General features: G+C 43.3%; 3 protein-coding genes and 3 long non-coding RNA genes across 8 annotated transcripts; 1 reads left to right on the plus strand and 5 right to left on the minus strand.

Moving 5' to 3' along the window:
- Nucleotides 1-280: 280 nt before the first annotated feature.
- Nucleotides 281-3,053, minus strand: LOC133951369 (uncharacterized). The gene is made up of 3 exons (XR_009920448.1): nt 2,824-3,053; nt 2,278-2,392; nt 281-510 (listed from the first exon to the last, which is right to left on the minus strand). It is a non-coding gene; the product is annotated as an uncharacterized LOC133951369 (long non-coding RNA).
- Nucleotides 3,054-3,376: 323 nt separating this feature from the next.
- Nucleotides 3,377-5,437, minus strand: LOC133952119 (zinc finger and SCAN domain-containing protein 12-like). Its single transcript, XM_062386409.1, has 2 exons — nt 4,654-5,437; nt 3,377-4,196 (listed from the first exon to the last, which is right to left on the minus strand). The coding sequence occupies exons 1-2, from the start codon at nt 4,862-4,864 to the stop codon at nt 3,679-3,681; spliced, it is 729 nt and encodes a 242-aa protein (XP_062242393.1). The 5' UTR covers nt 4,865-5,437; the 3' UTR covers nt 3,377-3,678.
- Nucleotides 5,438-6,144: 707 nt separating this feature from the next.
- Nucleotides 6,145-8,975, minus strand: LOC133951398 (5'-3' exonuclease PLD3-like). Of its 2 annotated transcripts, XM_062385324.1 has the most exons (4): nt 7,304-8,975; nt 7,084-7,138; nt 6,743-6,947; nt 6,145-6,538 (listed from the first exon to the last, which is right to left on the minus strand). In XM_062385324.1, exons 1-4 carry the CDS (start codon nt 7,325-7,327, stop codon nt 6,385-6,387), a joined length of 438 nt encoding a protein of 145 aa, XP_062241308.1. In that variant the 5' UTR covers nt 7,328-8,975; the 3' UTR covers nt 6,145-6,384. The 2 variants fall into 2 exon arrangements, with proteins under 2 accessions (XP_062241308.1, XP_062241309.1); XM_062385325.1 differs by lacking the exon at nt 6,743-6,947 and having other exon boundaries at nt 6,948-7,138.
- A 665-nt stretch (nt 8,976-9,640) lies between these two features.
- ppp1r13l (protein phosphatase 1, regulatory subunit 13 like) lies at nt 9,641-24,719 on the minus strand. Its single transcript, XM_062385568.1, has 13 exons — nt 24,582-24,719; nt 18,192-18,254; nt 17,967-18,091; nt 16,246-16,741; nt 15,482-15,574; nt 15,301-15,389; nt 14,645-14,993; nt 14,101-14,558; nt 13,767-13,904; nt 13,086-13,219; nt 12,099-12,265; nt 11,417-11,610; nt 9,641-11,318 (listed from the first exon to the last, which is right to left on the minus strand). The coding sequence occupies exons 2-13, from the start codon at nt 18,226-18,228 to the stop codon at nt 11,283-11,285; spliced, it is 2,316 nt and encodes a 771-aa protein (XP_062241552.1). The 5' UTR covers nt 18,229-18,254; nt 24,582-24,719; the 3' UTR covers nt 9,641-11,282.
- Nucleotides 24,658-26,591, plus strand: LOC133951557 (uncharacterized). Of its 2 annotated transcripts, XR_009920478.1 has the most exons (3): nt 24,658-24,793; nt 25,804-25,955; nt 26,307-26,591. It is a non-coding gene; the product is annotated as an uncharacterized LOC133951557 (long non-coding RNA). The 2 variants fall into 2 exon arrangements; XR_009920477.1 differs by having other exon boundaries at nt 25,804-26,591.
- LOC133951558 (uncharacterized) lies at nt 26,046-27,210 on the minus strand. Its single transcript, XR_009920479.1, has 4 exons — nt 27,125-27,210; nt 26,586-26,705; nt 26,327-26,429; nt 26,046-26,123 (listed from the first exon to the last, which is right to left on the minus strand). It is a non-coding gene; the product is annotated as an uncharacterized LOC133951558 (long non-coding RNA).
- Nucleotides 27,211-27,224: the final 14 nt, after the last annotated feature.

Consider the following 27,224-nt stretch of genomic DNA (forward strand, 5'->3'; position numbering starts at 1 on the left):
ATCAACACATGGACGAGTGAACTTTCTCTTTCTTCGCCAAACCAGCACAGTGTGTGTGTGAGAGGCGACCCAGCGAGACAGGACATTCACATTTAATCTAATCACAGGGGAGAGAACTGAGAAACCATCTTAATCGGTTGATCACATTCAGGAGCCTGAGTAGACGAGAGGAGGAACTGAGATCTGAGACAGAGCTGAACCTTTACTTCCTTCGTCACAGACATCAAACAGTGTGAAACTTCATCGCTTCATGGAAATACCAATGACACCAAGACCCAGGTTGTATGAAAGTAAAAAAGGTGCTTTAATGTTTGACATACATGTCTTTGAAACACAACTCAAGTATAATCACATTTAAGATAAAGAAAACAAGATAAAAGCAAACATGATGACATCAGGATGAACTAGTTCTCCACCAAACATCGTGAAGCGGTGAATCCACCGTGAGCGGCTGTGATGACATGTCTCCTCCTCCCGGCTGCTGAGGCGTTTGATCGACATCGACCATCCCTGAGAGAGAGGGGGGGGGGGGGGGGGACCTCAAGTTATATATAGTAAACAGATATATACATATATATCAACGCTGTTACAAACAGACAAGGTTCTGTCCCTGAGTCATAATTTACTGTTAATGACCTTTTGAAAGACATTTGTGACTTATTCTATGATTTGCAGTTTGTTGTGTTAACTATATGATTGAATAATATATGAATTACATAATAAATAAATACAATAAATACACAGACTCTTTACACATGTGTGTGGATTGTCCCTGAGCTCCTCACTCTCGTGTTCCAGTTTGAGTTTTAACTTGAGTTTGGACTTTTGGTTTGTTTCGTGCAGAATGAGACACAAACAGTCTGAAAGTTGTTTTGTGTTAAATTCCCAGACCACACAGTCACTTTCTAATAAACCAGTTGTGCTAATAAGCTGTTAATGTCACGGATTCATCATTTTATAATGAGTCATTAATTAAATACCTCAGCTTCAGGGGCTTGTATCACAACTTGACAGTAAAATGCTGCTCTTCTGAATTTAATCAACAAGAATCACACTCAGTGGAGCACAAGGCCCGACAGTTCCCCTGAACCCAAATCAAATCTGAAACTTAATAAGTAAGTCACGTGTCGTCCAATCAGCTCTGACTGTGTAGTGGAACCCCCCCCCCCCACAAACCAGGCAGGTACGATGAGAACCGGCCGAGTCGAGGGTCGAGTCTCCACCAGTTACTGTTTGCACCCTCGTCAGCACGCGAGTCCACAGAGAGGACACGGTGTTAATTAAAGTGCAGTTAGCTGAGGGACATGGGGTCCATCCCACTCCTCTCTTCAGACTGACGACACTCTGCAGCACGAGGCCGTTCCATCTGCTTTCTCTTTGTGCCTCCGTCATGTCTTTGTCATGTTTAGGGTTTTTAAATTTGAAGAGGCAGGTTGTGGTGACATATTAGTGAAATCAGCACATATCCATTTTAGAGGAGATCTTCCTTTTAAAATGGCAGTGTCCCTATTTCCTTTATTTAGATTTCCCTTTCCATAATGGATCATATTTTCCTTGAAGCCACATTTTAACTCATATTTATCTTATCAGTTGGCTGGACACAGAAATAACTTCTTGAATCGGGCTGTGCTGATTACCCCTGAAGACACTAAATAGTTTAGATACTTGGGAGTGCAGGAGATACCTCAGTGTGTGTGTGTGTGTGTGTGTGTGTGTGTGTGTGTGTGTCATGGTATAGCCCATGTATATTTATAACATATATCTATAGGGATAGCACTTAAAAGCTTAATATTGTTGATGGTTTTATTGGAATTTTCATGCAGAAAATGCTGGAAACTGAGAAGTGTCCAGCCGCCCCCCCCCCCCCCCCCCTTCTTCCCCAGAGAGGAGTAGCAGCTGAGAGAGGTGAGAGCAGAGTTCTGTTAAACCTGCTGCAGTGCTGCACACAAGTGTTAGAAGTCTGCTACTGCAACAGCACATGGGCCAAGTAACCAGGCAGGGTTATTAAAACACGTCATAATGTGGCCAGAAATACAAACGTTAGTTACTTTATTGCAAAAGTAGAAGTAGCACTGATTGATTGATTAGTTAATTTGTGTCTTGATTGATTAATAAAACCAAAGTGCAGAGATGCAGCAAAGCAATTTACAAAGAGAGACAAACTCTAAGAGGTCAAACCACGATGATTCTACTGGAGGTGAAAAGGTTCAAATGGCAAAAGAAGATTTTTGTCAGGAGACAGTTTTCATGTGGTTCTGAGGGAACATGTGTTTGTACCTGGAGCTCGGAGGCTGGTGAGCGAGCGGAGCAGCCGAACACTGAGCAGCAGCAGCCGGGTTTAATCCGAGCTGAGCCGCTGAAAGTGCAGAGGCAGCAGCTTGAGAGAGGATCTCTGCAACAACACAGAGGAAACACGTTATTATAACAAAACACATATAAGAGAACAGAAATAAACATTATTAGTACACACATAATACATAATAAAGTATTTTCTCCTCATAATAAAACCGCAGCATGCAGGACCACATGTGGAGGATTGATAATAACCAACCAATAAACTTTAAAACTTTGATTATCAGTTTATATTTGAACTCACTTGATATAACATGTGTCTGTTATGTCTCTGAACTTCAGGTCTAATAATAGATGAAGGTCAGTGGTGAGTTTCAGCCTTATATGGAACAGCAGGACTCACTGGTGCGTTAATGCACAATAAATACACACGATTGGAGATTGGAGACAGGTTCAAAACTAATATTCAGACTATGGAAAATGAATATTTCTATATATTGTCCTGGATTAAATGTAAATATGTGTCTGTACCTTCATCCCGTTGAAGCAGCCGCTGGTTCGAGGCTCAGTCTGGAAACTTTGCTTCATTCACAGAAAGTTTTGACGCACCGACCATCAGGAAGAAATAAAAACCGTCCGTGTCGACACGTGGAATCGAACGTTCCGAGCTGGACTCGTTCAGAGAGAAGCTCCTCCAGAGGAGCAGCAGAGGTGAGACGAGGCTGCGCCGCCGCCATGTCTGCCTCCTCCTCCACTGCTGCGCACATGGAGGCTCGAGGGGAAACATATATGGAGGCTGGAGAACTGTGATTGACAGCACCAGGTTCCATAAGGATATTAATAGTAATAGCTGAGTTCTGCTGAGTGCAGACATAATGTTCAGTTTATCTCCTTTTCACTTCTTTAAAGTTCATTGAGTTGTAGATTTAATTCTTAGATGATAGAAGATGTCACGGTCGCCATCAACACACACTCAATTACTCACAATGTCAGATGTATTTAAAATGGAATAACATGGAATATCTCTTTTATAAAAGTTCAGTCAGGAACAGTCTCGTGATCATTAAACCATTTATTGCAGCAGAAGGAAACAGGCTCGGAGCTGATGGCTCCACGTGTGTAAACGCTCCCAGGACAATGCAGAAAACTCCCCGGACACAGATGAACATTTTCTACTTTGGATCCTTGTAACGACTCTGAACTAGAAAATGTGGAGGCTCTGATAGTGGAGGTTAAACCAGTGACAGTGGTGTGAGACAACACTGGTGGAGCAGGGACCAGTTTGTCATATTGTAAATGGAAAGCCTCGGTTGTGAATCAGCTGCTGGGGCACGTGACTGCTCCAGAGCTTTGTCGTCCAATATAATGTACGACAAAGGGTTTCTCTCATGTATGAATCCTCATATGTTTCTTTAGATGGCCCCTTTGGTTAAATCTTTTACCACACTCAGAGCAACTGAACAAATGCTTTTCTGTCTTACATCCAATATCACTTAGAAGCTGTTTGTTATTTCTTGCATTTAAACCAGTCTGAGGTTCCCTGGTCTCCATCCAATCCTCACTGTCTTCAGTCTCAGAAGAGTCCTCAGACTTGTCCTCAGTACCTGGTTGTAAATGTCCATCAGGACCTGAGTTCCTTGCTGGTTCAGCTCTGTTCTCCTTCATCTCACTCGGATGAAGCTTTGACGATTTAAGTTTCTCTTCAGCTTCTTCACTCTTCACAGCGACAGGAGTCAATGTGAACTTGATATCAGCCTCCTCCAGTCCTTGAAGCTGCTGTCCATCCTGATTGGTCCAGGGTTCCTCCTGTTCCTCTTTAATGTGGGGGGGCTCTGGGTTCTCCCGGTCCACAAGGGGGCTCCACTGCGGCTGCTCAGTGGGAACCTGTACATCTGCAAGACACACTGTAACACAAATACACACGTTTATCATTTCAGAGTTTCCTGAAGTGTTTTGAAAAACTTGTGATGTGTCCTTTAATGTCAACTGTTGTGATTTTTGAACGATAACATTCAGGAAGTAGAGATGTTGAGGTCGTTTACAGTTTGAGGTCAAATAAACAATTGTTATTTGGAGGCCAGGGCGAGGGGAAGCTAGTTAGTTGGTTAAGCTGCTTTCAGACAAGATCTGTGGGTAAAACTCAGAGAAATGTTTCCAGACTTTCTGTTTCAGACACGAGCAACACAGCAGCAGGTTGTCTGCACAGACTTGTTCACAACAGCATCCAATCCTCCTCATTATTCAGGTGACAGGTGGAGCAGCCAGGTGCAGCAGACAGAGACAGGAAGTGACGTATTAACTCCTCTGCTCAGGCTGATGCTAGCTAATGTTAGCCTGTGAGCAGTTCTTCTAGGGACTGACCTGATCTTTGCAGCTGATCTATGTCCTTCATCACGTCATCGAGCAGCCTCCTCTGGCGGCTGATCTCCCGCTGGGACCGCTCCTCTCTGTCTTCATACTCTGCAAAGGTTTCCTCAAGCCCCGCGAGGATCTCCTCCTCCGCCGCCGTGAGCCGCTCGGTGAGCATCGCTCTCACTGCCGGAAATTGATTCTTTCCTTCTCCTTTCTCCATTATATTAAATAACCTCAGAGTTAAGGATGAATCTTCGTCGAATCTCAATGTAAAAAAAGGTTTTTGGAAATGTCTCTATTCTGAGAGAGAGAGAGAGAGAGAGACGTCTCAAGACATAAAGATTCCTTTGGTCTATAGCCACTGACACTGTCACTAAAAGACTGGCGTTGTTTATTAAAGGTTCAGCATCAAAGGATTCATGCTCCGTGTGCTACATTTTTGAGACACCATTTTATAAAGCACTTGAAACATCCTATTTACAATTAATATACTCTAATGCAGTCGATTACCTGATTGGAGGTGTGCTATTCAAAGTTGAAATTGTTCTGTGCAAATCCTGCTAATAAAGCACCAATAATGTTATGAAAGTGTGAAGTGCTGCTATTTATGTGCATAAGTCAAATATTTGTTAAAGTGCAATTAATACAGAACCCCAATGGTGCTTTATTTACAAGGGATATGCCTACAGCTACTAGTAAGGAAGTTTCCATTGTTACTGGACTTTTCAAATAAAATATGATTATTATTTAAAACAAGTTACATTCACCCTAGCATTTAGAAATAAAGGTTGCAGATGAGTACATTTAATTTAGCAGTAAATTAAATGTAGTATATAGTCATATTTTGTTACTCTTTACATACATTTTACTTGATTTATTAAAATAATTATTAAAAAAAGATTTATTTTAACATTTTGTGACTAACATTCTGATTCACCATGATATATGTACTTTAGCTTATACTTCAATAAAAAATAAACACAAACTTTCACTATCCAGTACAAACCGCTGCTAAGATCTTTCCTAAAAACACTATCTCATTTTACGACAATATCCATGCAAAGTTAGATATATATCATATCAGTACAATCCTGCCAACACTGTTAGTATTGGTTCAAATTACAGCAGATTTACAGTATGCACATTGAGATCACTTGTTAGAAAAAGTTCTATCTCATTAACATTAAACATTTTAATTAACTGTAAATGGAAAACAGAATTAAACTGATGTTCTGGTTGTTTATTTGAGCCGTCCTTATAACACCTTAAACACCGTAAAATACCTTAAAACAACCGTGGACACCGTAAGAACTTGTGCTTCTTCAGAGGGTCGCTAAAAACATAAACATTTTCCTTTGAGAAGTTTCCTTCGTCACAGGATGCCCGCGACTCTACCTGAACCATTTCAATATAAAAGCATGGAACATTTCACGATAAATAACAGAAGACACTTCTGGCGATATAAACAATAACACATGTTGGGTTAGTTACACTTTATGAGTGTTTGTAATCGAATGACGATAACAACAAATAATTGATCATCTACTATATCAGTGCATTTTGGAAACATAGCTCAAGTAGCTTCTAACAGCAGAACTAACTTCTGCACTGAAAGTTCCAACACAGAAAGTTTACCAGAGCGTTTACCCTTTACATTCAAGTTCTTATTTCCCACTGTGATTTTCACCTTCCTCACAAGCCCATCTTTACCACTGACTGTCTCTAAAACCCTGGCAAGTCTCAATCACCTCTGGGCAGCAGTACATCAGCGTCCATTACAATATCGCCCACTTGTAGATTTCTTCTTGGAGTGTGCCAACGCTGCTTTGTGATGATGTTCCTGTCTCCAGAGACTCCTGTCGGCTCTACACGTTCCACAGGTAGGTCACTCGTTCTTTGGGTCAAAATAAACACAATGATTCACTATCCAGTACAAACCGCTGCAAAGATCTTTCCTATAAACACATCTCATTTTATGACAATATTCATGCAAAGTTAGATATATATCATATCAGTAAAATAAACATTTTAATTGTCTGTAAATGGAAAACAGTGACACATCCCACACAGACAAACAAGCTACATTATAACTTCCCACCTGTTTCCATTACAGATTGAGAGAAGCCCATTCGTATGAACATCTGTCACATTGTAGAAGTCCATGATTGTGGAGTTGATGTGACATGTCTCTCCGTCTCGCTCCTGCACCAGTTTGCAAAGTTGATCTTTGATCAGCTCCACGGACCAAACCGAACAACCTGGGATCTCTACCTCCCTCCTGTCCCCTGAACACAGCAGCTCACCTCAAAGAAAAGCCAGAGTCAGTGTTGATCAGCTGCAGAGGCGTGTCCTTGTGGTAGAGGGTGGAGAAGCTGATTGGCCACGGCGATGGGATCGACTGACTCTCCCCCAGGAACCAATAGGCATCAATGGTCTTACTCAAGTCTTCGGCCAAACAGCTGCAGTTGTAGACGACCATGCCGAGCTCCCTCACCTGGACGCCAACACACCACAACATTCACTTACTCTCAATCACTGACTTAAGTGTTCAACACGAGATACCAAAATATTACAACTATAATAAAATTGATGTTTACAACTAGCAATCAACCTGTGTGTTTGTGTTTGTGTGGGTGTGTGTGTATTTGTGTGTGTCTACCTGTGTGAGGGACCTCCAGTCCATGTTGGCACTGCCGATGTAAATGTGTTTCCACGACCCAGAACTTAGTGTGTAGGACGCCTGAAGTGAGCTCTCTCATGTTCACTGTCCTGATGTCAGCTCCTGAAACACGCACACACACACACACACATACACACACACACACACGCACACACACTCTCACACACTCACAGACAAGTTTGTTGTCTCTAAATAATAAAGCCCTGCTCTTGCTGAGATCACATTATGAGATGCTTTCCTGCTGCTGGTCTGACAGAACCAATCTCCTTAGAAGTCTCACGGGGGGGGGGGGGGCTCTGCTCAATACTTAAAAGCCTGAAACATACAACATTGATGACCTGTGGGTCGACTGGTTTCCATCTCAACACGGAGGCATCATGGACCCCGGGCATGTCGGCACGGATACAGCTGTGTGTCCCGTTTCATTTACCTCAGCTCCGTGTTCGTAAACAAAATACATGAAATGTGTTTTCTCTTTTATTGCTGTGGCAGGTTTAACATCAGGAAGAAAACAGTGTGGCGCGATCAGAGAGGTTTTCCATTCCCTGGATCACGCTCTTTATTCCCCTTCGTTCAATCGTCTCAGCTCTTTCTGTGTAAAGCCTGAACCTGCTCTGTCCTGTCCTTCATGGCCCTGAAGCCCATCTGGCCTAAGTGCTCTTGTGTGTTTATTTGAGAGCAGGAGTCGAGGCCCCGGCTCCGATAACGACTAGCATGTCTGAAGTCACGGTGTGCACGTGTAAAGGTGGAGCTGGGGGTAGTGAGGAGAATATGAACAAGATAGAAATCAAATTTAAGAAAGACTGGTTGAGTCAGCGGCGGAGCGCGTCCATAAGAGTTCATTTCACTCCATCTTGGTTATAATGGCGTTTCAATGAGGCAGCAAATGAGTTCCGCTTGAACAGAACCACTGTTCAGCAAAAGAGTCTCCACTGCCGCAGAGAGGGTTGGTTCTCCGGGGTCAAAGAGCAACGACGAGAGAGAAGTTCCTCGAGCACGACCGAGCCATCGTTGTCAAACAGCCGCGATGAAAATGTGTATTTGTGGCAGAAGCGAGTCCGGGAGTCCGAGATCAGCGGAAACAGAAATCCACCTCACGCAGAATAATGAATGATTCATTCTCGTCTGTCAAATCACCTTGTTTTCACATAATCAAATATAATATTCTGTTTGGGGCAATGAGTGTTTTCATGCAGCGAATATTAGAAAACAACATAAGTCGTGGAAAGTTGTTGCTTTTTGGCTCTCTAACCCAAATATCACATGTGTATTAATGACACAGAATGTTATACCTGTGATTATGTAGTAATATTTGTAGATATTTAAGATAATGTATTAAGGTGCTATTCTTCTTACTATAACTTTTATAAGTGTTATTACTCTAATAAAATTATTCAACTGAATCAAGTAAATCCAGTTTCCTTTCACATCGTCTCAGTCAACAGAGGTTTGAAGGAGGTAATTACTCCAGTGTTTCGTGTTTCGCAATAAAATAATAAGTCATAGTTCAAAATAACCGGATCGTCAAAGTTCAACAACCATCCACGTTCCACCTCCAGTTTCTACAGTTTCCAAATAACCCAACCCCAACATGGACGTGTTCTGGGATCAAACAGAAAGGCCCCAGAACCTAACCACTGTACCACTGTACCACTGTACCACCGTGTCGCCCGGGAACATAATCTGCAAAAAACACAAATATGTTTTTCTCCCCTAATCTCTTATATCCTTTTATTAATATTCTGCCCCCCCCCCCCCCCCCCCCCCCACAGATTTACCCCTGACCCCCTTGTTGGAAAGCACTGATTTATTTTTCCTCAGCTGAAGCCACAGGCACAGGAGCTCTGTCCACTTAATGCACCTGAATTATTCACCAGGGAATCTGCAGCCGCTCCTCATCACACAACCGCTCCCCTGCCAGTGTGTATGAGTGAACTGAGCGTGTGTGTGTCGTCATTTGTTATTTTAATCCACATAACATTCAAATAATAATAAAATAAAACATTAAAGGGGATCTAAGGGCTTCACACAGCGTCAACGCTAATCTTCCTCTGGGACTCCAGTGATTTCTTGATATCAGGGGGTTGGAGATAGACAGCAGATCATAATTTAATAAAAATATGAATCATGTGTTTTTATTTATTTTTTTTATTAATTAAGCTTATGCATAATAGTGAAGCTAATGGGTTCATTAAGAATCACAGCAGGAAGCTTGGTGGAATAGAAGAGGAGGGGGAGAATAAAAATAACTTCAAGGGATAATAATATAAAAAAAGACATGACGTGACACAGAGGAATGACACAAACAGCTTCTGGTAAATGTTTCACTGTGTATTAGTTTACAATCGCTGGTTGTGTTAAAATGTAAGTTCTGTGCTGGTGCTGGATTCATATTTGATTGTACAGTGTCATCTGCTGGTCAGGAGAGGACGTTTCACGGTTTTATCTCCAAAAACACACACAATCATATTGTCACTCAGCTCATACAAGTCACAACAGTCCTGTAACCACATTTAAAGACACTAGATTTATACTTAAACACTTGTAAATATCAGTCCTCTAAACATGTTGATTATTTTTCATCGAGATCCATAAATTATTCTCCCAGTGGAAATGTAAAAAAAAAAAGGCCCCAACATTCCACAATGTTACGGAAAGTTAAAAAAGAAAAGAAAATCATGAATTAACCCATTAATCTAAACCAGGCACCAAAATAAAGAAGCTTCCTCCTCATGTGCTGCCTCCGTCAAATCCAGTTGCTGCATAATTCTGCTATGCAAAGTAAAACTCATTTGTGTATCGAGTCAGATTTGGTCCCTTCGTGTATCTGGTGAGGGGTTAAAGGTCAAGTGCACACGATGAGTGTAACACTGATAACATATAAACTGTCACTCAGCAGAGCACATAACTCCGCCGAGGCCCTTTGAGCCACAGATAAATCATCATCTGGAGTTTCACTTGGATGTGCACACACTCAAGAGACTTTAGTCCCCTCAACATGAATTATTCACTGGTCAGACTAAAAAATCTGCTTCTTCAAAATAGTCAGTTTCATTCATCATCATTAAAAACACACACTCTCTTTCAAATCCATTTATATCATAGGCAGCATTAAATGCAAACAGACTGCAGTGTAGTGTGAGAAGAACTGAAGTGAAGAAGAAGCAAAACAAAAGCTACTGATTTAAAAAGGTTTAAGGTTTAAAGTTTAAAGTTTACAGCCACGTTCAACTCCTCAAACTTCACCCATTATCATCCATTCAGGAGGCAGAGAGGGTCGTCCACTAACCGGGTCGGTGGTTCGATCCCCTGCATCTCCTGGCCACATTCCGAAGTGTCTTTGGGGAAGATACTGAACCCCCAACATTTCTTCTGACGTTCCTCTGGTTGATCGGACTGGAAAATCTCTATATGAATACAACCCATCTACCATTAATAATCCTAAGATAAATGTGCCCGTGCAGACACGAGAAGAACACGCACACGCCACACGGACATACTACACAAGGGAAGTACGCGGCTGTGGCTCAGGAGGAAGAGAGGGTCGTCCACCTATTGGGAACTCGGTGGTTCGACACCCAGCTCTTCCAGTGTGCATGGCGAAGTATGTGAACGGTGTGTGAGTGAGAGACAATACTCTGTGTGTGTGTGATCTGTAATGTAAAGGAGTAGGAGAGCAAGAAATAAATCCAGAGCCAGCACCGAGACGTCCTCTGTTCAGATGTGTCCTCGTCAGGAAGGACAAGGTGAGCACTGACGCTTCCTCCTTCAACTCTCCTCCGGTGACGGATCACAAACAGTTCTTATTCCCAGCAGCAGGACGGAGCCTTCTCGTCATCACACACACAGACACACACACACACACACGATCCTTTCAGACAACAGTGTGAAGCTGTAACACGCAGTCCTCTGCACTATAACGTGATGAGGAGGGGGGGGGGGGGCATCAGGACGTCGCTCAGCACAGAGACTTTGGTCGCACCTTTGGAAAAAGCTGCAAAATACAAAGAGAGGAACGTTACACCCGTGTTGATGAACATTATGAAATTCATTGTGGTAAGATGGTCAGGATTAAAGTTCTTTATATCTCACCCCAAAGTAGTTGTAGGGAACGAATCCCTCGCGGCCACAGAGCGACGCCCACCACCAGCCCGGCCCCTCTGGCTTCTTCAGGATCGTCACCATGTCCCCGTCCCTGAAGCTCAGCTCGTCAGCCGCCTGAGCCGGGTAGCTCCACAGAGCGTACAGCACCCCGCTGTTCTCCGTCCCCATGGCCACCTCCACACCTGAGGTCACACACACAAGATCCATCAAACTATGTAATACTGCAGAAACAAACATGTGAGCCTGGTGGGTCATTATTCTGGGTTGTGTGTAGGAGGTTGGCAACTGTTTGTGTTTTGCATTGTGTGATTTCCATTCTTACATCTTTTTATGTCTTTTAGATGGAAGCACATCCCTACATTTAGTTGAGTTACTTTATTGTCATTCATCCTGTTTGTTGTCTTGTTTCCTGTTTTATTTTGAAAGCCACATCTGGTCTTGTTTGGGGTCACTTCACTCCTTCAATCCTTTCAAAGTAAATAAGCTCTATAAGTAAGTTAAGAGGTCTCATATGTTCTGTTTTGCATCATCATTATGTGAATGAGTGATGAGAGACTTTCATTGTGTCATCCAAGGATTCATTCTACTAACAACTGTGTCAGTGCCGTAGTGTCATAGGGTGTGTGTCTGTGTGTGTGTGACAGTGCTCGTGTGAGTGTATTCGCCTCACCCTTCAGGAAGCTCTCACACTCGTCAAACCCGACAGCATAGGGATCACACTTCTGTGAGGCGATGGCGCCGTCGCTCTCCGTCATGGCCATGACCGCCGCTCCGTTCCTCACCAGGAACTCACACAGGGGCCGGTCGTTGCAGGACGCGGCGCAGTGCAGTGGCGTCCTGCGGGTTCAGACATCCAGGGTCAAACGTTAGCTTCTAAACTTAAACAAGAGACCTGGCCTGGCATTTTCTACAGGTGCACAATAGAGAGCATCCTGACTGGCTGCATCACCGCCTGGTATGGCAGCTGCTCCATCCTGAATCGTCTTCCATCGATAGAGGACCTCTACACCCAGCGGTGCAGGAAGAAGAGCAGTCAGATTATTAAAGACCTCTTTCACCCCAGCCATAAACATTTTTGCCTGCTGCCGTCTGGCCGACGGTACCGCAGCATCCGGGCCCCACCACCACCAGGCTCAGAGACAGGTTCATCCCCCAGGCCATAAGACCTTTTAACTCCTCTGAACTGCAATAACTCCACCAAACTAGCACTGTGGCATATTTGCATATTTGCACATAATTGCACTATTGTTGTTTTATTTTCTCTTCAGCTGTTTATCTATATATATTTAGATATATATGCTTTATTTTCTCTTTTAAATTTGATATTCTATTTTATTCTATTTTATACTATTTCTATTTTATTTTTTAGGTTGTAATTACTTGAGCATTGTTAGAAGAGAGCCTGTGACTCAAGCATTTCACTGCCAATGACTGCTTAATGTTATTGTTGTGCATTTGATAATAAAAATCTTGAATCTTGAATCCTGAATCTTGAATCCACGAAGGCACAGAGAAGCAAAGTCTCCAGCACACACGTCACACATTAATGAATGCACAGCCGCAGAAAGAAATGATAGAGTTTCCATCAGCGTTTCTTTTGTACAAAACCTTCTGCAGACCAGAATCAATGAGAGAGCATGAACAGGAAGATGTTTACCATCCGTGGCTGTCCGGTGCGCTGACGTTGGCTCCGATGCGAACCAGGAAGTCCACCACGTTGTAGTGGCCTCCACAGATTGCATTGTGCAGGGCGGTGATGCCCTCGTCGTTCGGCTGGCTCGGGTCGTTCATCTACAGATCAAACACATCGTCCACAGAGCAGCTTCATCAGGTCAAGTGTAAGATAGTTAAATATGAATATATTAAACGCCTCATAAAGTTCAAATCCACAACACCCTCAAACCGACTTGAGTTTTAACAATATAAAATGTTTTTATGGAAGCTGTTGATTTAAGATGTTTAGTTAGTACTGGACATAAATAAAACAAATAATATTATAAAATGATTATCGTCTTTATTATAATGTGTGTGTAATAAAATACAAATTTAAATTATGTGTGCTTTATGACTTACTAAATCAGAGGTCTCAATTTTACTAAAAAATATCATTTGTATTTACTACTACTACAATCGATAATATACATAAACTACTTATTGGTGGTATTGTTTTTTTTATTTTTAGGTGTACTTCAACTCTTAATATGTGAGTAGTAGTCGTGGTGTAGGAGCAATACTAACTGCAGTGAAGTAGTACTATTAGGAGTTGGAAAATTAACAGTATACAGAATAAGGTACACACACACACTCTCACACAAACACACACACACTCCACACACACCTCCTGCACTGCTCTCTGCACCGTCTCCAGTTCTCCCACCAGAGCTCCGTCCAGCAGCAGGACCAGTGGACTGAGCCGAGCTCGGTTTCCGATCTTCTTACGCTCCCGATTGGAGCGACGCAAAATGGAACGGTAGCTCTGAAGGGACAAAAAAAGGAAGCTTTACTAACATGTGAACATTGATTAACAACAAATGTCTCTTTGCATTAAATCAAAAGCATAATAAAACATTAAATTGCTAGATCCCATTGTTTAATCCTTTCATCCTTGACACTTTCTGAGGGAATAACAGATTATTCTCATCATCATCAGTGCCTGTGATTTCATGTCTTACACTGAAGTCGGTAGGAATCACAGTGGAGGTCTGAGGTAAAGGTGCAGGAGGTTGAGCGGCCTCCTCTCCTTCTGAGGAGCTGCTGGTGTCGGTGCTCACGTGCTCCCCCTTCCGGCGCAATTCCCTCCTGCGAAACAGTTTGTCGATGAGGTTCTTGTACTGGTTCGGCTGATAATGGGACGCCCTCTGCAGCGGCTGCGACTGGTCCACGGAGCCCCGTCTCTTCAGCGCCCGGGGGATTTCCGCCCGTAGGAGGAGAACCGCCGCCGTGTCATGCATCACCTGGCTCTGGGCCTCGGGCGCCACCACTGGCTGCAGCCTGGTGGGGCTCAGGGGCCGCGGGGGCTGCACCTCGCCCTGCTCAACTCCTGGCACGATGGGCTTCTCCTGGATCGCAGGCAGGTGATGAATGTAATCCAGCCTCTCTAACTCCGCGTCTATATCCCCAGGGTTCAGCACTGCACACAGGGACAACTCACCACGTTAGTATCGTAGAGTTCCCTGAACAAACATCCTGTGAACTGTGTGTGCAGACGTGTTTTACCATCGCTGTACATGGCCGGCTGCCTCAGCAGAGGTGGTGGTGGAGGCCCAGGTTGGCGCACGATCTCCCTCGGGAAGACCGGCGCTGGTTTGTAAGGTGTCAGGTCCTCTTGTCCTCCGCAGGTTGCCAGCCCTCCCCAGTGCGGGTTCTGGAGACGCATGAGGACGGAGAGAGGGATGGGCCGGCGCTGACGCTTCTCTGTGTTGGTCGGGGGGATAGAGATCCTGGAGGCGATGGGCTGAGGGAAGTAAGGGGAGTGGACTGGGGACGACCCATCTGGAGATACTGTTACACGGGTTTTACGGGGCAGAGAATTGAGGGGAAAGTGTTGAGATGGAGAACGAGGATCCTGGAAGAGAAAGATGATAGAGAATCAGGTTCTGTTATAGTTAAGCCAAATTCTGCGTCTCTACTGGCAATTTCTTTTGTTGCAGCTGACAGATTTATTATAAGTTGCGGTCTCATTTTTATTATTAACAAGTTTTTATTAACAATTGAGCAGCTATTTGTCAACTTCTAACAGGTGAGTACTTATAATTATAGGGCCCTGACTTTCATCAGGTTGAAAGAAACAGTGTTCCAAAGGGGATAATGATGTTGTCTGGCTGGGCGTGAAATTAGACATGTCTCTCTCTCTCTCCGCTCACACCACCCACCTTTTTGGGGCTTGAGGATGGAGGAGGCCCATCGAGGTTGGTCTCTCTCCAGCCGCTGTTTGGCACAGACGGCCGCAGCCACTCTGTCTCTGCAACAGGAAAGGGAAAAAACAGGAAAGTGTTGACTAATGCCACGACCTACTGGCAAAATAAAAGCAGAGAAGTAGAAAAGTCAACCAACTGTCATAGGTGTGGTGAGGTTTTTTCTCGTAGGACATGTCGAGATCTGTCTCGTTCCACTGGCTGGGACTCTTCTGCCGCTGCACACCCTCCTCTGAGAGAGAGAGGGAGAGGGAGAGGGAGAGGGAGAGGGAGAGGGAGAGAGAGAGAGAGGGAGAGGGAGAGGGGGAGAGAGAGAGAGAGGGACAGGGACACGGAGAGTTGTTTGATTAGACTTTGGAGCCGAGGAATCTCTGAAGGAGCAGTGACATTAAACTCAAAGAGTGACTAAATTCCTCCGGTGGCGTTGGCCGGGGAACACTAACTGTTTAAAGAGTGGCTGTGTTTTCTTTCTACTTTTGAACAAACTGGCCGAACAACTATATCGTTTCTCTAGAAGAACATTTGTTTTTGTTTTTGCCAAAGTTAATTCACGTCACAAGATGGCTTCCAGACCTGTTTGTGACATCATATAGCTGGAGGGTCATTAATGATCACTGACCTCCTTCCTTTCTCTGGAAAAAGAACTCTTCACAAACTCTTCACAAACTCTTCACAAAGCTTCACATATCCAGCAGCATATTTTGATTTTTAATCTCATCCGACACTAATCTGGTTTCGTTTGAAAAGCTCTCTCATAGCTTTATCCCTTTTATTCTTTCATAAGCAGCTTGCCAGCTTTTAAAATTAACTCTAAAACAAACAGGGAACCAACGAAAAAAACATAATCCAGTAGCCAACCTGTTGCCAACCATCAGTTTGTTGTGTTTATGCTGAGGTACTTACCAGTTTGTCTATAATTAAAATTCCGAGGCAGCGTGCTGGACGTTGGCCTGAAGGCCAGAGGAGACGGGCTCCTGTCCCTCCGGTGCGGCAGACGGGCGCTCTGGCTGTGGGGGCTGAGCAGCTTAGTGGAGGGGCGGCCTGAGCCGTGGTGGGAGGACTGGTCCACAGGTGCGGCTGCCCGACTCGGCGGGGGGCTCATCTCTGCGTAACTGACTGACCCCTGCGGGCTCCTGTCGTAACGAACGGGGGAGTCACGCCTCGGGGAGTGAGGCGAAGGGCTGCGGCTCGCTGGCTTGTAGGAGTAGCTGTCAGTTCCAGATCGAGAGACGGAGGAGCTGGACTCCATGTGGGGCGAGAGAGGATTGTGGGAGAAGACCGGGGGGGACGTTGTGTTTTTATTTTTATTGCTGGAGAAGACGTAGTCCGAGGAGCTGCCATTGCTGCTGCCGATGGAGCTGTTGGACTCAGGCCGATCTCTGGTGACTGTGATGCTGACCTGCGGGGGAGATGTTATAAATCTGTCAGAAAGTGATCGGGAATGGACACAAAGATGGCTGGTCCTAAACCCCACCTCCTCCATGTTAGCGGACGTGACATGGAGAAAAAAGAGAGCAGAGAAAGATCGTGTGTCAGGAGGAGACAGTTTGACGAATCGCTGCAGCAGCTCGAACCAGGATCATGGATTCTTCACTGACTATCTGATTTGAGGAAGTCCAAGTTGAAAGCATCTAGTTCATTCATTCATCAACAGGAGTTGTGTCGCCTGTTGCTTGATCCTAGCTTCAAACTTCATGTCCTTGAAGTTTCAAAATATAAACTAAAAGTCAAATATATTCAATAGATCAGGCTGGATAGAGGAGGAAGTTCTTCTTCTACTTCTTTTACTATCACAGCTTCAAGATGTCACTTTGTCAACAACACACATTGTGATTGGTTAGATGTGAATAATTGGCCTCGGTCTGGTGTGAAAATGACTGTTGGTTTCAGCGCAGTGTTTATATTTGACTTGAGGTTGTCGTGTATATTCGTTAGAGTAGATCATGTTGGTATGTGCTTAAAACACAATGACAGGCGTACATTTATGATGCCTGCCCTCTTGACTCTCGGAAATTCTCAGAGAGTCCTCGGGATGTTCAACTTATTTGCTCTCTACCTTTTTGGGATGACCTTTGACCTAGGGAATTATCTCTGACCAGCTAATGGATGGGTGCAGAAGGAATGTTCTTGACCAATGTGTCTTCATCTTCAGACACAAAAACATTTCCTTCTTTAGTCAGAAATCCCATCTGGGATGTGTTTTACCTGAAGTCATGGGCGGAACCAACCTCCCTATATAAATGTGTGTAAGAGTCCTGCACGTCAGATTTCACTTTTGGCTTGTGTATCTCCGGGTATCTAGATGCCCGTCCCGATCTGTAATTTCTTGTAATAAACGTTGTTATTCTGAAAGTACTGGGTCCTCGGAGTCCTTCCTTCATCAGCAACAACTTCTACAACATCATCGACCTCTCGGCTGCATAGAATATGGTAAACCTCAGGAACACATTCCAGCTATCAATCAATAATGAAGGAGAAAACCCTCAAAAGTAAATCCCAGAAGCAGGTGAGGCCGTTCACACACTTCAAATACCACACTGCAAACAGCTTAAGGGAGAAACCAGCACTCACGGTGTTTATGTGTGAATGGGTTTCAATATATGTGTGTGTGTGTGTGTGTGTACCTCAGGGCCCCCCGACTTTGTGTTGTTGTTGCTGGAGGAGGCCTGACTCATCAGGGAGCTGAACTCCTGGGACAACTCGTCAGCCGTGGCCAGCGATGCATTCAGGTCATCATTGATGGTCTGGACTGGAAACAAAGCACAGCAGCAGCACGGACACTTAGCGCAGGAGATTACTTTGACGTGACCGAATAGAAGCTGAGCCAAAACAAATCCAGGACAACTCACACAGCATGCTGCTTCCAAAGCCCGCCTGAGAACTCATGGCTGCGAGGCGGCACCGCGCTGCTCCTGGAAGAGAAAAACCACCACAGCTTTTAGGGAGAAAAGTCTCACACCACCTTCAGCCAAGAATGTTCTACAGGCCTGTGAGATGTGTGTGTGTGCGCCTGGCACAGACACGTCCAACCACTTGGCTCTGATTCCGCTGCAGCACAAAGATTTGATTGAGCAAGCTCTGCTCTCCGGGTTCCTCCCATTCCATCTGACTAAAGCGGTGACTGGCTTCGGGGCAGTCAGACGTATCTCTTCAGACTCCCAGCGCTCTCCTCCCCTCCGGTGCTCTGACACAGAGCCAACGACTGCTGAACACTAACCTTCGTGTCTAAACAAGCCTCGGTTTCCTCATGCTTAACTTTGGCAACACTTGAGAGCAAACAGTGGCGCACAAGGCCGTCCTCTGGGCTCACTGGAAAGAGCTCGCTGACTCAGCCACATATAATCTGTGAAACCAGGTGTTCCAGTTAACTTCACATATGACTGGTCTTGTTAAAAGCTGGTTTCAGACAGACAGGTGCGATACACAGATACTCAGGAATCACAATCCATGCAATCGCAAAGAGCTGTAATTCAACGCCTAATCACTTGTTGTACAATACCTGGACAATAATTAGTCCTAATTCACAACCGTCTTGCTGTGAAGCAACAGTGCAAACCACTGTGAAAATACAACGCTGTAAAAAAAAGAAATAGAGTCTTGAGTTGTTGTGGAGCGACCACCGGTTCGATTCTGACCCGATCCATTCTCTCACCTCATTTCCACCGTGCACTGTCCTCACAATAACAGCTATAACGCCAATATAATATTTTTTAAATAATAGATAAATAAATGTGTATATATTAAATAAATAAAGGAAAATAATGGAATCTGTGATCTACGTCTAAGTGTAGAAACAGAACTCAGAGGTCAAATATTGAGGAAATAAAAGTCTGTATCTAATTGTCAGGTTTCATTTCATATGACAACATTTTGTCGTATTTTGTCATATTGAAACAAGTTTAATTTCAAATTTGATTATTAATTAGAGGGGAAATCTTAAAAATAAATTATTCTGTGACATCTTCTTCATAGAAATTAAGATTTAATTGATGTTATTCTCTTTGTAGAACTGTATTGTATTAGACCTTTACTACACAATCTCCTTGTCACTCTTGTACTTCTGCACAAAGTAAACAATGTTATTGACATTGAATAGTAAATATGTGCATGTTGATGCTAATGATTATTAGATAATTAGAGGATTATCACACCTGTCACCGTTTACCATCCCTCCCATGTTTGACTAATCCTGTCCTGCACATGGAGTTACACAGACGGACAGAGAGGGACGTCAGGTGTGAGGATTCAGCAGCCGGGTCTCACACTGCGGCTTCTCTTGAACCACATTATATCATTAGTTTGTCACAGATTGATGGATTTACCTGCTTCTTCTAACAGGTCATGTCAACAGGTCTTTCAAATCGTTATATAAACAACTTTTCCACAGTAACTTTTAAAATCCAAGTGTCCAGTGACTAAAAGGACTTAAATACTTCACCTAGTTAAAAGAGACTCTTAAAACAATATGGACATAAAAAAGTTAAAAGGTCGAATGTGTTCTTAATAAAAAGTCAAAATAGGACAGTTTATATTAGTTACATTTATTAATACTGTGTCATTTTGTTGTACTTATTTTTACTGCTTTATCTTTTATGTGGCAAAGGTCCTTGTCAGGATTTTAGATTTTAGTTTTTACTTCTATTACACATGGTCAAGACAAGTGCTAAATTAGTTTTATGATTATTTGACTTTTTGTGTAAATCATGTTTTGACTCATCTGTACATGAGGAGCAGAGACCACATCAAACAGCAAAGAGGAGAAGCTTCGTTAAACCCAGTTTGTCATTAGTCCTGACACATCGGGCGTGTTTCTACTCAAGCTGAACTTGAACCTCAACCGATTCCCAAACATCCGGCTCGTTCACTGGATGAGCCAACGCCAGCTGACCTTTAGCCAGGCTGGGGGGGAGAACACGTGCTATGTAAGGTCATCAAACTCCAGCGGGTCGGCTGATAACTCTTCCTCTCTCCCTGTGTCTGCTGCTCTGTCCCGGGGACTCGTCACGTCTCGGTCTCGGCTGGTGACAGACTCACATTCCTCGCCGCTCCTCTCTCAAACAGTCTGGGTCGCTTATCTCAGACACACAAAACATTTCACTCTCACTGACTCACAAAGGTCTGGTCGAACAACAACAGCCCACCTCCTCCCCTCCATCCCTCCTCTTATAACTCTCCACATAGTTTTCTCTGTAATGACCTTTACTGTGCTTTTTACTGAGCAGTTAGAGGCCATTAAAACAATTAGAGGTTATTACCTATTATGAGACGATTATAGTTTCACCTCTGGCTGTCTATTGGTTTGCTTGTTTGTTTATTTGTAAGATTAGATCCAAACAACTGAACAGATCTACACAAAACTTTGAGGAGGGATGTCTCCATTAAAACCCAATCAATAACATGGCATGATAGGCATCTAATAAAAAACATTAGTTTTATTTGTCAATTTAAAAACATTTTAATTTTAAAATGCACAAGTTTAAACATGGACCAATAGTTTGATCTCATTTCCAAAGTAATTTTATCAATATCACTTTATTCTAGATTATGTCTTCATATTTTTCTTGTGGTTATCTGGTGATTTTCTAAGTGAGACACTTTTTAAATAGTTTGTCTTTGTTTGGATATTTTACCACTGTGCAAATAAACTAATGTAAAGTAGTTTTCTGGACCAGATGCATGTTTTGAAAAACCCAAACTCTGTGCACATATCAAATAGTTTCGAAAACAGCAGATAACACATCAGGTAAAAGTCTGTATTTGCTTTTCTTATCTGCGTGTTTTACTACTGTGAAAATAAACTGAGCGAAACTAGTTTCCTTCACCAGACGAGACTCTGTTAAATGGAAGTTTCAGGAGGAAAAGTACAGAGCAGCATTGTGTTTATGTTTGTTTTTTTGTATGTATTTACTGTTTTTGGACGAGCCCGTCGAAGTGCACACACGGTGGAGACTATAAAGTTAAAAGCCCATAACCTCCTATGTGTTTTTCTTCTGGGCGTTCGTCTTTAAACAGAAACATTAATCATCTGAAATTTGAAGGTGGACTGACGGCTTGTGGTCTCTGCCGTGGCTCGGCCCTCTGCTCCGGGCCCGCTGACCTGCGGCCGCTCTGAGGTCACTTTCTCATGAAACGTTTCGAGGAAACCACATATTCATTTTCTTTCCAGTTCCTCTTCTCAGCTGCTTCTGCTGTTTTAACACGCTGCAATTAGCTTCCCCGAGTGGTAACGTAAGGATGAAAGACTCGAGACGAACACACGACGCTATTCTAAAAAACATCTGGGGCTCTCCGCTAAAAACTTTCCAACACAGAAACTTTGATGGAAAGTGGGGAGTCCAAGAGAGAAGCAGATTAAAGGGTTGAAGACAATAATCATTTAGCGTTAAAGACTTTCAGGGTGTTTCCCAAACAACATCCCTCTTTCACTCCCTCTCCTTTTATATCCTGCACCAACAATTCATGATTACACATATGACTGATTCTCTTCTGGTGAACTCTGTATTTCTATCGGGGCGTCCACTCATTTCCTCCCTCTCCTGTTTCACAATCTCGGCTCCATCTTTCATATCCTTCCTCCTGCTCTTTGTGTCGGCTCGCTCTTGGCAAAGGAACTTGGCCGGTGTGACTGAGTGATTCAAATCAAACCATAACAGAAAGAAACGCATTTCTTTGTGGTTTCTTTACATGAAGTCCTGTGGCTGTTTGTCAGCCTGCAGACGATACAAACTAAATGATGAACCACTGGTAGATATAGATCACATAGGTATTTTCATGGCTGCAGTCCAATGTTTACCTTGTCGCTTTCACTATCTCATGTCCTGGGAAGGATTTGAAACAAGCTGCGAGTGTTTCTGGATTGTAAGTGTAGATTAAGGCCGAAGTCGATTGTGCAAATGCAGGTGGAGTTATGTGCTCACACTGCGTCAAACATCCGAGTCTGTGTCACCTGCCACCCCCCCTCCCCCTTACAGAAAGAGGCCTCAAGTTTCACAGGTTATTCATGTGCAAATTAACTAGTCTGACTAGACTTGGTTCAATGAAGGTATCAGGAAGAACCTGCAAAATAAACATTTGTTTTTTATTTATGTTTTTTGAATGAGGCACATCTATCTGCTCACAGAGTAGAAACTTTAAAAGTAAAAGTCCATAACCATGGCCTCGTACATATATCACTTTCCTCTCTGGCTTCTGCCACCCCCATCCCAGAAAGAGGCCTCAAGTCTCACAGGTTATAAAACTTCACATGTTACTAATGTGCAAATGAACAGGATCCAGTTTTCTGACTAGACTTGGTTAAATGAAGGTATCGGGAAGAATCTGCAAAAAAAACATTTGTTTTTTATTTATGTTTTTTGGATGAGGCACATCTATCTGCACACAGAGTAGAGACTTTAAAAGTAAAAGTCCATAACCTCTTAGCGTTTTGCTTATGGCCTCGTACGTATAACACTTTCCTCTCTGGCTTCTGCCCCCAGCGTCACAGAAAGACGTTCCCCCCCAGCACCTCAGGTCTCACAGGTGATAAAGCTGAGACCACGGAGCAGTGAGCTGCACTCATAGTTCTCCGCTTCCTGACCTGCTGAGTCGAATGTGCCCGCGGAGTGATGAGTTCCTCGCTGACACATGACCTTCCACAAATACCTCACACATCAGTCAACGCCTCTGTCTTCCAGTAGAACTGTAAACTCCTCAAACACAAACCCTCCACCCACAGCCACACCTCTGACCTGGTTATTCATTGAACTGCTCGAGCTCTCTACCTACACATTGAGTACATTCTATTCCCGACAGCGACTGTTACTGCCAAAGATAACAACCTCACACAATGCAGCTCCACTGATCTCCTGCAGCGGAGGACAAGAGTCGGCCTCTGCCAGACAAAGAGAGCCCGGATCAAGAGTTTGTCTCAGACGATAACAACTAATCCTTAACTACAACTTGCACTGGTTTGTCTTTGAGTTCACGTTGCTGGAGGCTTTGAGCGTGACCCCCCCTCAGAACCACTGCTCTCTGCAGCCTTCAGGAATCTCTCAGTGCTGCATCACATAACAGGCATTTTCTGGCAGGTTGCAAGCTGCAGTGTGTCACACTCATGCTGAGGTGCAAAGAGATAGGGCCGGGCCAGAATTACTGAGAGATGACAAATACCTCAGATGTCTGTGTAGATACATGTGTGTACTTGCACTGCTGTTATCGCTCTAAGCAGAGATACTGGTGGCAGTGTAATCACTTTTTTAAATAGCAGGTTACAACATATAAAATAGAAAACAATGCCGTCCAGCTGGTTTAGACTGAGGCTTATTGCAGAGCACTGAATCCGGTTCTGGTGGGAGAATCGTTGCATAACTACAAATGTCGTAATCACCACCATTACATTTTAAAATAATTTCCCCAAGAAATCAAAAGTGTTTTGGCCCCGATCCGGCCCACATACCACGTGGACTGTTTGCCAGATCTGAGCCACACGTAGGCCATAGCAATACCACAAGTCAACCAAAGGTGGCCCCTGTTTGTTCTGTGCTATAGAAGCCATATTTACCATTAGGGCCACATGAGGTTCACATCCAGATCACACCTGGAACTCAACATGTTGGTCAAAAAGAGACCTACCACTGCTCAGGGATATTTGGGCCACTTTAGGCGCTTGTCTACTTCGAATATGACCAGAAGTGCCAAGTCATTGTCTGAGTGGCCCACATCTGTATGGCCTCTGACAATGGTATAAATATCTAACAATATGGCCCCTAGAAAAACCCAAACACACAAATTAAATCAGATAACAGACAAAAGCCCCCAGGTCCCTGTGGATAGTCACTTCTCGTAGACCCTGGTTCTTAGGGGATGTAATTGTCTAATCTGAGCTATACAGGTGAAGGGTGCCGCACATCTGTCTGTCAGTGTCCAGCTGCTGTGTGTGTGTGTGTGTGTGTGTGTGTGTGTGTACTGGGGCAGGGACAGTGCGAGCTGCCGGGCACAGGAAGGTAACATCTGACTTTCATTAGAGAGAGAGACGGAGCTCCCCCTCTCGCACAGTGACCGAGGGACCCGTGGTTAGAGAAGAGGAATCCGGAGAATAGAAATAAGTGTTTAACAACATCTGGAGCAAAGAACACAGTGAACTATCGAACCCCTGGTGATAAACAAGAGAAATGAAAAAGGTATTTCCTCGTGAAGAATCACGTCAGACTGTTTAATCCGTCGCTGACGCTGCAAACAGAGCGAATGGGAAAGTTTCTCACCTCAGAAAAGTCCCGAGTCTGGTTCCCTTCTCTGGTCCCGGACTCGAGTGGACGTGGATCTGAGCTCACACGGTTCCTCCTGGACTCGAGCGGGTCTCGGTGTTTGTCTCCTTATGTCTCCAGCTCCAGACATGGAGTCATAGCTGCGCACTGACCGAGCGCAGTGATTCTCCAGCTGCTCCGCCTCCATGCGCAGCTGAAACCCGATCCAGGTGAGAACCCGGGCCACAGCTGGCACAGGTGCACGCGCACAGGACGCACAGGGACGACCGGAAACTCCATCCACAGGGATTTTACTTTTTTAGTTTTCTTTTAAACATTCATTTGTTTATATTTATATCAATTTTCTAGGAGTATTTATTGGCGTGTTTTTCTCCCTTATTACAAATATTAATATTTATCATGTTTCTTTTGAGTTTAAAATGTGTTGTGTTGATCCAGGATTACAATTTGTACAGTTCTGTATCTGAGATGTTCTACAAACTAATGTAGATGAGGTAGAGCTCCAGAGCCACCTGCTGGTGAGTCAGGGTGAAATGCAGATTTCATGCCTCAACAGGAACTGTCTGCTTGGAATTGTATTAATTGGCAACTCCCATAATTATGTTTTTCTATGTCAACCTTGAAAAGTTAAAACTATCCTTCAATTGTTAAATGGCAAAGTAAAAAGATAGTGTAGCTGTAGTGAATGTGTGCAGCCCCTGAGTGTGTCCACTTCATTCAAACAAATAATCAAAACAAGTTGTAAAGGTTCAGTCTGTAGAATTTAGTGATGTCTTGAGGTGAAGTTGTACGTAGCAGCTGAATATCCCTCTTCTCAGCCTCCCCTTCCAAACATGAACCTGTGGCAGCCTGTAGTTGTCATAAAAGTTCTAGGGTTAATAAAACAACAATTTGTATAAAGTAGATGAAACACACCAGTGAAAACATCACTAAGATCATTTTATATTCAATTTGCTGCAGTAGAACGTAAAACTACTACTTTTCAGACAAATGAATTGGCTTTTTAGGGCTTCAACACATAAAAACAATCGTAGCAAAAGTTTCCAGAATTACTTACAATATGTGCATTCAACTATGAGGGTACAAACCCAGCGCCCAGTACATCGGTTCTGTTTGAAATCTGTGGTGCTGAACACAGAATAAACTGTAAGAACCAGTCTTTGCTGGAACAAACACAACACAAAACATTCTTTTATAGTGAGTTTCTTCTTTTCATTAGATGAAGCACTGCGGCACATGATCTGTCCTCAGCAGCAACATGGTGGAGATCTGCAGCTTCAGGCTGGTCAACACGAGGATGACCTGCACAGGCTTCATTGGCCCAACACTTCACGTTTTCTCCCTGCAACTGTTTAGAGTTGGCAATCGTTGGTAAGTGTCATGGATAATAGATTTAATTTCTATATTCATTATGGTTGGTTAAAAAAATTATTATCTTTTACAATCTGATTTGATAAAAACCCAGTGTTTTATTTTTCTAATTCCCCATAAGAGACAGAACACCGTCAGCACAGCTGAGTCCTTCAGGCTCGTCCGTCCCTAATAAAATGACAGGAAACATAAAAGTATGGCATTATTGTATAGGAAGTGTTACTTATGAACAAAGTTTCTGTCCAAAAAATTCTGTGGATATTCTACTCTGTATTTGAATTAAACAGTGCACTACCAAGACAATGCAGTATGGAGTTCTTCCACATTATCTTTGCTTTGATTGTTTTTCAGGTATGAAAACAAGTCTGTACCTGGAGTCAGTGCATAGGTGATGACACTTAGTGTTCAGTCTTGTTGGAGTCCTGTTCTGTCTCCTCATGTTGGACATCCACTGGTGCAGGCTGTCTGAGTCACCTGGAGGAAAACACACCGATATGTGATACACTGATTACAAAATTCATTGTAAATAGAGTAGAAATGTACAGTACACAGTTCATGCTAAAATTGTAGTTGCCATGTAACAATCAAGTTGCTTGATTTCTCAGAAGTTATTAAAACATTTCTGTGTACCCTTTTGTCAATGCTCAAGTGTTGTCTCTCAAGTGTTGACTGCAGAGACTCAGAATCCAGTTCTATCTCTTCATGTTGATCACCCACAGGTCTAGCCTCTCAGGACCACCTAGAGGAAAACTAAACAAGAAAAATATATACAAAACAATATCTGTCAGGTTACCATCTTCATACTTATGTATATGCAAACAATAAAATGTCAATAACTTCAGTCTTTTTAGTAATCCCAGTTTTACATAATCCATTTGTTGCATTGCCTCTTTTTGTGTTACACTTATATAAGTTATTTCATATTCATATAGTTACTATTTCATGCCATATTCACGTTTCTAACACACAAGTGAGATAAGTTTAATAGAGTTTGAAAGCGGGAAAAATTTTGGAACACAAACTTAGTATTCACTGAAACCACTGATGACAAATCATCTTGTGAAACAAATATATATAAATATAATAACTATTATTATTATCATCTACCCTTGCCAGATGTATATAGCCTTAACATTAACAAATAGGATCAAAAAAAGATTTTCACTCACCGGAAGAACTCATCGCTCAGACCAGGATGTTGCCCCTTGGTCGGGATCTACTCTGACGTCATTCTGACGCTGCTGCTTTACCCACTCGTTCTACCCTTGC

Source organism: Platichthys flesus, chromosome 4, assembly GCF_949316205.1.
Source record: "Platichthys flesus chromosome 4, fPlaFle2.1, whole genome shotgun sequence".
NCBI classification, from domain to species: Eukaryota; Metazoa; Chordata; class Actinopteri; order Pleuronectiformes; family Pleuronectidae; genus Platichthys; species Platichthys flesus.